Source organism: Quercus lobata, chromosome 1 (genome assembly GCF_001633185.2).
Source record: "Quercus lobata isolate SW786 chromosome 1, ValleyOak3.0 Primary Assembly, whole genome shotgun sequence".
Classification (NCBI taxonomy): Eukaryota; Viridiplantae; Streptophyta; class Magnoliopsida; order Fagales; family Fagaceae; genus Quercus; species Quercus lobata.
The window spans coordinates 4,340,081-4,350,622 of record NC_044904.1 but is presented as its reverse complement, the minus strand read 5'-3'; the positions used below and the strand labels follow the sequence as shown (position 1 = coordinate 4,350,622).

The 10,542-nt window shown below is 32.7% G+C and overlaps 1 protein-coding gene across 1 annotated transcript; it reads right to left on the bottom strand.

Annotated features, from left to right (window-relative positions):
* Positions 1-1,453: 1,453 nt before the first annotated feature.
* Positions 1,454-9,768, bottom strand: LOC115975188 (cinnamoyl-CoA reductase 1-like). The gene is made up of 6 exons (XM_031095886.1): positions 9,526-9,768; positions 7,459-7,628; positions 5,860-6,051; positions 3,803-3,965; positions 3,211-3,397; positions 1,454-1,948 (listed from the first exon to the last, which is right to left on the bottom strand). Exons 1-6 carry the CDS (start codon positions 9,644-9,646, stop codon positions 1,804-1,806), a joined length of 978 nt encoding a protein of 325 aa, XP_030951746.1. The 5' UTR covers positions 9,647-9,768; the 3' UTR covers positions 1,454-1,803.
* Between the last annotated feature and the right edge of the window lie 774 nt (positions 9,769-10,542).

Here is a 10,542-nt window from a genome sequence, read left to right as displayed (position 1 = left end):
TGTTTAGGGAAAAAAAAAAAAAAAATACAATAAACTCCTAACAAAGTACAAGCCAACCTTTTTGGCATTACGAGTTGTCTTTAAAACTAATTTTAATTCAATTATATTTAAAATTTTGTTTTATTATTATTATTACGGAAAAGTTGTTACTCGTTGTGTGTTATGCACATGACCGCTTTCCATTAGTCATAAATGACAAGAGATGCTCATTTTGATGCGAATTGGAGAATGATTATGTAGCACTTTTATGTTTAGTTTTTAGAAAGACTACATACTACTTAATAATGATTATTGATTAGTTGATGGTAATTATTCTCCTTGTCAATGTTGTCTTTGGCATTATTATGATTGTGAATTAATGCCTCAACTTTCGTTCAAGACATTGTCAACCTTTCTTTTTCATGGTTTAAATTAAATAATTATAATTTTCTTGGTACATATTATATCATATCATTTGAAATTTAAACAATATTATACTTTGGACATAGTTTGATCTGAAAAATAAAATTTTAAATGTAAAATAGACTTTTCCTTTACAGTAGAGCGGAAAGAATCTTGTTACCAATGTTTCTTCTTAATTTATCAATCTCTTGCTATCGTTCCATCAATATCGATTCCCTAGTAATTAGTTCTATCATTGACAGCCATTGCCATAATTTTTTACCACCATAATCTTTTACATAATATGAGCTATGCTTTTGGGATAGTAAACTAATATTTCTTCTCTCTCTCTCTCCCCCTCTCTCTCTCTCTGCTGTGAGGACTCTTTCATTTTACCCAACTCATTTTTATCATATCCACAACCTTTTAGGATCCAACTCTAGCTTCTTCTTCTTCTTATTATTATTATATTTGATATGATATATTTATACTTAATAATAAATAATAGATGTTCTAATAATATAAAACTATCTTCTTCGTCACATTTTCTACAAAGGCACCTCATTATTTAAGAACCAAATTCAACCAACCAAAAATTGAACCAAGTTCCATTTTTTAAATTTCATTGATCAAATCCGAACTGTTTTATTTGCGGGACCAAAATCAAATCTATATCAAATTCCAGCGACCGAAAGTGTAAGTTGCCCTTTACTTACAATTCAATCTTCAAATGAATTTTAAACTAAATTATAAAGTTTAACGTGTCTAGCTAATTTCTAATAAGTTTAACCATTCCAGTGGAAATGAAACTAACTGTCAATTAAAAGGCTGTCCCGGCTGATGCCATTTTTGTATGCGAAGTACAAGTGTGTCTCTCTATATATATATACACACACTGTCGCAATTTCAAATGACATGACAGTTTTATGTACCCAAAAAATTTATAATTATTTAATTTAATTTGAACCTTGAATAGATCTATTTCAAATAGAAATTAAGGTTGGCAATATCTTGAATGAAAGTTGAGGCCCTAATTCACAATCATAATAATGCCAGTGGCAACATTGACAAGGAGATTAATTACCATCATGGCATCAGCGATCATTATTAAGTAGTACATAGTCTTTCTCATAATCATTCTCCAAATTCACATCAAAATGAGCATCACACAGCTCTTATAATTTTGAAAGTGGTAAATACTTAATCTAAACAGAAAAGAAATGCATAGCATTTCCTTTTATTGGATAGGAAAAAGTCTGGGACTGAAGTTACTAACCGACATAGTGCATACATAGATATATAGAGAAATACACCATCAAGCTGAAGACTCCTAAAACCAAAACACCAACCAAAAAATGGTCGTAGGCAACACGCCTCACCATTGTTTATTACTTGGCAGGAACTTCAGGGTGCTACCAATACTTAAAAACTGACAAACTTCTTTTCCTTCAAGCTTTCAACAGTTTCCTTGAGGCTCACCTCAAAAGGAATGTATTCAATACCCAAGCTTCTTGTCCTTTCTTTGGACACCTGATATGTTGGCGCAAATGGCTTATCATCTGCACACCTGTTAAAAGTTATTTGGAAAAGGAAAAAGAAAATGTTAATGTTTATGTAGATAAACGACTGCAAATAATAAACAACAAACTATAAAGAGTAGAATAGTTGCAATTTGGAAACAAGCCCAATTTTTGGTTTTATGAGTTATCTTCAAAGAGTTTGAATTCATGAAACCTATTGTCCAAATGCATACTAAAACTTGGTTAGTATTAAAATACATGTTTGGTTGGGTAAAGGAAGGGACTAAGATGGGTCTCTAGATAAATTCTCATCATTTTTGGTCAGATGGAAAGTAGTTTCACTGGACAATTACTTTGTGAAATGTCATATAGTTTTTATCCCCATCTAGTGCAGTCTTCAATTAGTAATTTCAAACAAATCGAATTCTCTCTCTCTATTTCTTTTATACTTACCTGGTGCAGGATATACTAGTGACTTTTGATTGTAATGCTCCTATATATTTAGTACTGGTATATTTATGAATTCCTGAAACCTATTGTCCAAATGCATACTAAAACTTGGCTAGTATTAAAATACACCAACAATCTTCTTATATATCCTGCTCCATCCTGCAACGCCTTTCCCCTCTTTGTTTTACTATCAAATATGATTGTGTTCTTATTTTTGCAGTTGACAGAGTGAATGTAGAATGCAGATTGAGAATGTTCAAATAACAGAATAACTTATAAAAAGTCAAACAAGTAACAATGTTAAATTAATCAAATCTTGAGATGGGATGATATAATTAGGGTAGGTGATACAGAGTCAGATCATAGGTGCCCCTGTCTCCACCCCTTCCTTTCTTCAAAGTGGGGAAAACGAGCAAATTTTTTTTTTAAGAGAGGGGGGAGGGGGGGAGGGAGAATTTTGGTTGGGTCGATGCAGGAGGGAGACTTTTTTTTGCTAGTGGCTACACTGATGAGTGAGAGAGAAGGGGGAGGAGCAGCAATGAGAGTACTAAGAGAGAGAGGAGTGTTTTGGGTATGGTAATAGGATATGTGCGTGCATGTGTGTATCTGCAGGGTAGATGGGGCAAGGACATTTTGCCATCCCTAGATATAATTTAACTTTTTTTTTGGTCCAACAAGACAAACAAAAAACACAACTAAGCAATATGTGGAATCACTGAAAGACAATACATAACGAGTCAATGTGTAAAATCATTGAACCACATCATACGAACAGATATGTGCAGTTGGAGCAATTACTGCAAATGGTGAGTATTACTAAAATATTATATCATGGCAATAAAGGGAAATAAAGACTTACTTCTCTGGAAGTTGCAAAGAGGGATAAAGTTTACGTAAAACCCTCACAACTTCAGAATGGTGTATAACTGTCTCAACCAAACAATACCTTCCACTAGCTGTAGGAATTTCATATGCTTGAATATGTGCATTGGCAACATCTTTGACATCAACCCATCCAAATGATACATTGGGAAATGTCTGAGCTCCTGCATCAAATAAAGAAATCTTTTTCTGATGAATGATAAAGTTTTATTAGGGGGAAGAAACAAGAAAAAAAAAGGAGCTTCTCAATACACTAGGTGTCCTAGGTGTGTACTAAGATAGCAACAACATAAGGAAAATGAATAATTATCATTGAAATCCAACAAAGTAGAGTAGGAATGGCTTTTGTACAAAAGATGAATGGGACAAAAATGGCTAGCATCAACTGCTTACTTAACATCCTTTTTCAGTGGAAGAGAGATCTGTTCACAATCTTAAATGAGTTATCAAATATTTGGATTAACATTTTAAACCATCTTCCCAAAAAGTTGTTGGTCAAAATACTTATTGAGATAAATCAGAAACCAGGATCAGTACAAAACTTAGAGGGGAAAAAAAAAACGCAATACCATTTATTAAGTTCAAAATCGCAGCAGCACTTGTGTTAAGCGTTGGCTGTAAGAGAGGACCAATCACCATTGCAGGGTTAATTGTAACTATGTCAATACCCTTCTCTTTTGCAAACTTCCAGACATTTTCTTCAGCCAATGTCTTTGAAAGCATATACCATTGCTGGAAAACCATTCAACAGGATACCCAAAAACATTAATAGCCATTAGTAGTATGGTTCCCAGACTTATAAGTTATCATAAATCTCTGATTAAGAGAACAAATTAACGACATGTTTGTTGAGCTAAATCTGCATAACAATGATGGATGCAGGATCACTTAGGGTCCGTTTGGATTAAGCTTATTGTTGCTGAAACTGAAAACTGAAAACTGAAAACTGAAAACACTGTAGCAAAATAATTTTTAAATGTGTGAAAAGTACCGTGGAACCTATTTTTAATATTTTTTAATATGTAAACAGTGTTACTACAGTACATGAACAGTACTGCTACAGTGCAAAACAGTAATTTTTGTGTACCAAAGTCAACATATGCGGGCAAAAGAAAAAAAAAAAGAACAAAAAAAAAAACAAAGAAAACGCAGAACGGAAACGTAGACGCAGGAAAACACAGTAGCCAAACGCCCTCTTAAATTACATGGCGCTGGTCAAAATCACTCGGATGGACAAGGAAATCTTAAGTCTGATATTGCAATAAAACATTGAATGGGCCAAATTACCCAAGTAATTATGTGGGGGCAGGAGCAATAGAGCATATCCTAGGTGTCAGATTAAGTCTAGAGAGTGAGCTCATGCATGTTTTAGAAAAATAAATACTTTCACACCTAATTGCAAAAGAATCTCTATATTATTAATTTTGTAAGCCAGTGTTCCATGTTTTCTTACAACATATTCAAAAAGATCAGCTCTCAAAATAGTGAGGTCATGAACAGAAGCAAGACTCAATATTTATAGATCTATATATAACTTTTAATGTAAAACCATTCGGCTTCAATCATAAAGTATCTCTTAACTCACTAAAAGGCCGTTATATAAATACTCTCTATTCCAAATTTGTTTATCCATTATTCCATTTTGGGATGTCCCAAAACATTGTCCATTTTAAAAAAGCCAATGGACACAATTTAAAAAAAATTCCTAGATTGACCTTAACTTGAAAACTCAACACCCATTTTAAATTGAATTTTTTTTAGTTTAAAATTTTAAAAAGGAGGCTAATTACTAATTACTTTTTATTTCAAAGAAAATGTCATAAATAATTACCCCTTAAATTTTGGATTTCTTACAGTAGACAAACATTTTGGGACACAGGAATATTGCTTTTGATGCTCCAAACCCTTTTGCAAAAATTGCTACAACCATAAGAAATGGTAGGATTCATGATGGACTGTGGGCTGGAATTATGGTCGCTAATTATACTGACCTCTCCCCATTCAAAATAAAATCCCCCTAACCACAATGGAATACTCCACTCCAACTTTCAAGCACCATATTCCACTTTATGACCATCCAAAAAAAAAAAAAAAGCCCCAAACCCCACCCCCTCATTCTTTTCTGTAAAAAAGAAATAACATATGTAAGTCATGTAAAAGAAATGATATGAAGATTAATCTATGGCAAGCACTAATAGCCTGACAAGCTCTCATTACTTTATGGTTCTAACTTAATAGAAGACAAGCTCCCAACTTTATAATATTTTAAGTTTTAAACAGTAGGAACCTTGCTAAAACTAAAAGTTCAAATTATCAGTCTCAATGTTCTCAACAATTATGGATTAGAAATAGTTGCACTCATCAATGTAACATGCACAGTCCCAGAGATGTTGATGCTTACTGGATGCATAAATCATCTCAATTAGTACATAGTTTGTACATAGTACATAAAATAACAAGGCAAATCACCATTGTTTTTAATCTATGAAAATTCCAAAAAAGGAATCTGAAAAGTAGCTCTAGTAACCTAGTCTGAACAGGAATCACTGCAATATTACGGGCCATGATTTATATTTATCACCATCTTTATTTTCAAAAACGCATGAAGAGTAATGCCCCTACATACCTTTGTTTCCTTACACATGTCTGGATCAGAAAACCAAGTCTCATCAACAACTACATCAGGAGTTTTAGCCTTTTTATTGTAATGAACTGCAGCCATAGAGGATGTCACAACTACCCGCTTAACAGATGGAAATTTCGCACACGAATTAAGAACATTAAGTGTTCCCTTCACTGCAGGTTCAAGTAATTCTGCCTGAATGATGAGAGCAAAGTTAAGTCATATTCTTTTTTCTTTTTTGGGGGGACGGGAGCACCACTAACATTAGCTAAGGCAACAAAATCATATGACCATTCACTGTTCACAAAAAACTTAGAATACTGTTATAATATTTTATTTTATTTTTGATAAGTAATTTAGTATACTGTTATAATATAATATTCAAAGACTAACTAAAATACTATCATCATGTTTTTTTAAGTAGGACACCAGCCTACAATTCCAGGCAGTGTTTTGATAGTGCTTATAGGAACAAGAAAACAATATTCAGGTAGCAATAGCAACACAGTTAACATTATTAAAATTAAAATTGTGAAACAGGCAGTTACAAGCTGTGCTTCACAAGGTTATGACTTTGTCAATTGGAAATTATTGGGATTACTGTTTTGTTTAAAATATTCTGGTCCATTCTGGATAGATATTATATAACAAGCTTCTCTCAATTATAATCTGTGGCCAGGCATCAACACAGATCAGGACTAGAAGGGCTTAAGGCATCAGATTCTTTTCTTTCAAAACCAATCCTATTCTAAAGAATATTGCCTTACAATCTCCAAAGCAATAACCACCATAATTATGGTTTCCAGAGGACCCACATCTATGATTTATCCAAAGAGACTCTTTTGTAATACTATGAATTATGCCTCCACTTCTCAAAAGTTGAGTTTGGGGTAGATTCACACTTCACCAGGTTTTCTTAGCAGGTCCTGCCTAAATCACTACTGAGAACATAGTTGGTGGTAAAGAAGGAAGAAAATGATAAGTCTAATAAAAAAATATTTATAAAATTGTAGTGTCTTTATGAAGGGGGATACATCACTTTTCAGAAGTGTACTATATATTTTCTACTCACCATCCTTATCCAGGCACCTTTGAAAGTGCACATAGAGGCTCAAGTAAAATATATTACAATTAAAGCTTAGGGGGTACATTACAACCATACCATATTTATTCGGGGCAAAGTGCAATTAACCCTAACTTTTTTTCATCAGTAAGCCACATAACACCAGGTGGGTTTTGAACCTGTGACCTCACCCTACAGTTGAATTTAAAGAGAAAAAGGCAATAGGCTGCAATTTTAACTTTCAAGTCCACTAAAGTCTGCTTAAGTAATTAACTTGGTTAGTTTAGTGTTTGCAATGGTACAAGAAGCCACACTCAGAAAAAAGAATAGTGCGCTAAATCAACTCTGAGATTCCTATTACGTGCTTATCATCTCTCGATAAATAGAGAAAAAGACCTATTGTGGAATTTTCTAAAAAGCTTGTTGAATTTTTCAGAAGAAAAGTGTACGGATAAATTCTTTAACCAATTCCATCAATAAACCATAATTTAAACATTTACTATTATTAAGCATTTAAAGAATAGTAAAATGGGATGAACCTCTGGGTCCGTGACATTATGATAGAAGGGAGATGCAGTGTGGAAAACCCCATCACAGCCCTCAACAGCAGAATCAAAAGAACCTTCTTCCAGTAGATTTGCTTTGAATAGGTGAAGTCTCTCCTTGGCCCCATCAAGTACTTGTAAGTGGTTTGTTTTCTTTGAATCATCTGCAGCAGGTAGAAGTGAACTTGATTAGTATATCCGTCCAAATCTAAACTATACAGTTGACCTACGGAAAAGGGTAACAATCCCAATGACTCATTTATAGAAAATCAGAATTAAACGGAAGAGTCATCCGGTAACAATAAATAGACATGCAAAACAAAGGACAGAATAGCATTTTCGTTTCTCTAATGTATGAGAGTGCAGTATGAAATTTAAGGGCAGTTTTTAGACAATCTAACATATAATCCTAATTAGTATACTTCTTTTTTATGGGCACATTGACAAAAACAATATTACATATACATATTGTGCATTATCTCATATGTATTTGCATTTTTATTCCCAAGACTGTTAACAGCAATAGAAAAGTCCAGTGTACTTGGTTGGTCTTTCTAATAAAATTTCTTACGTTACTTATAAAAAAACAGCAACAAAAAAGAAAAATTACAGCTACAATCTTACATAATTACAACATCCATTTAGAGTGCAAAGACTACAAAAGAGCACTACCATACACCGGAGGATATGTAAACTAAATCCAAAATTATCTGATGATTTGTTCAGAACTTTGGGGATGAAAAATCATATAGGAAAGGACGATGATTCAATTTTAATCATCCCTTCAAGGTCCAAATACAGCTCTGAAGTAATTTGCAGAGAGTGTAATTACTCAGTCACTGTAGTCTTCATCAGATTTATTTGAAATGGTGTTTATTTGATTTGTTTACAAAAACTTTTCCAATCATTTAGATGGACAAAAATTCCTCTATATGAGTTTCCATATAATACTTAGTACCTGTTTGGTTCAACTTATTTTTCAGCTTTTTGAAATTTGGGATGTTTGAAAAAGTTGTCCTAAGAAAAAACTGTATCTTAAAAAAACTGTACTAGGTAAAGTGCGGTTTGAAACCACATTACCAAACAGGCACTAATTCCAATTTCTTCTCCTTATTTTCTTTATTATATATTACTTTGCCAATTTTCAAGATGAGGAAACATACTATATGAAATCGAAATCAAGCATGTATAATCAAGTATTAATTAATTCCAGAGTTCTAACCATCCATTTCCACTTCAGACACTGATCAAAATACATATTAACTGAAATGGGCATGTACAATCAACAAATAATCTAATCACTTAAATTTAGAACAATCATCTCCACGAGTTTATGCCCTTTTCAATCCATTAATCTAGTTATTAATATTGAAGTTTCAATCACCTCCCAACACCCCACCCCCAAATATTTTTTTTTTTTTAACAAAACATCTGAACCCAGTTCCCAAAAACCCTCAATCAGTGTCTCAAAGAGATCTGATAACAATCAAAGGCTTTATGAAAAAAACGAAAATGTATGATTATTATCCACAAACTGGAACTGGGTATTGTTTGAAATTTTGATCCAAAGCAACAATGTTAATCACAAAGTATCCAAAACCTCAGCATTAACCAATACTAACATACAAAAGGGTCCCAAAAAATAAAGAATCAGAACCCATAAAAAACAAAACTTTAAAACAAGGATTCCAATTTTATAAACAATATCCTTGAGCACAACCAGGAACCGTGTATTTCTTATAAACAAGAATCAAATTGGGAAAAAAAATCCAAACCCCGATTCCGACCCTCAATCTGTATCTCAAACAGCCCTGATAGCCATCAAAGAGTTTATGAAATACCAAAATATACGATCATAAGCCAAAACCTGGAACTGGGTATTGCTTATAATTTTACACCATGCAAGAGCATTAAACACAGAGAATCCAAAACCCCTCTCCAACTCCAAAGTATCAGAGCCATAAAAAAACATAACTTTCAAAACAAAGACTCCAATTTTATATTATAAACAAAGAGAGTGAGTGTGATAGGGATAATGTCAGTGAGAGTGAGAGTACTAACTGGGGTCACGAACAGAGGCCTTGACTGTGTAGCCACGGTTGAGAAGAAGCTTGACAAGCCATGAAGCTATGTAACCAGAGGCACCAGTCACACACACAATCTTCCCAGCTCCACTGCTCATCTTTCTCTTTCTCCTTTCTTTCAGATTTTTCTGCGTATTGCGTTTTGGTTTTGGCTATCGAATAAAATTGGCTTCGCGTATTATAGGAAAAACATAAGTGTCGCCATCCTCCATTTCCTCTGAATCTTTTTTTTTTGGTAAATCCATTTGGACCATTTCCTCTGAATCGGTCAAGGATAGTAAATAGTTGGTTAGATGTTATCGGTTAAAATAATTTGAAACTAAAATAAGATTGTTATTTTGCCCTAATAATAACAACCTATCGTTTAAAATTTATTATAAAAATATTATAAATATATCATTTCTCAATTCTTAATATCTGGTCCCACTTACGTGTCGCCGTCAACAACCACAAAGTACCTCATCAACAACAAAAACAAAAAAACCACAAAGTACAAACAAACTAAAAGAAATATATTATTTTTTTTACTTATGACAATTTTATTTTATTTTTTATTTTAAGAAGAAGCTGAATTAGTGCTTAACTATTAATATGAGAGAGAAACATGATGATGAGAAAAAAAATAGTTTAGTGATGAAAAAATGGTACGTTTGTAGGAAAAAAAACAATTTCATTTTTATTTTTTTCAAAAAGAAGAAATTATATTAGTACTTGACAACTAATGTCAGAGAGAAATGTGGAGGTGGAAGAAAAAAAAGTTTATTACAGATGAATTAAGCCGTAAATTAAGGATTCCAAATAAATGAAACATCTTAAATAATAGTATAGATTAGACCATTCACATTATCTAATGCAAAAATTCATGTCTATTTTAGCATAAGAATCTATTTTTTCTATTTTATATACTCACTTTTTAAAACACTTCACATCAAATTATTTATTTTACACTACATTTTATTAAAATATCAATTTTTCTTAATTTTTTTAAAAATTA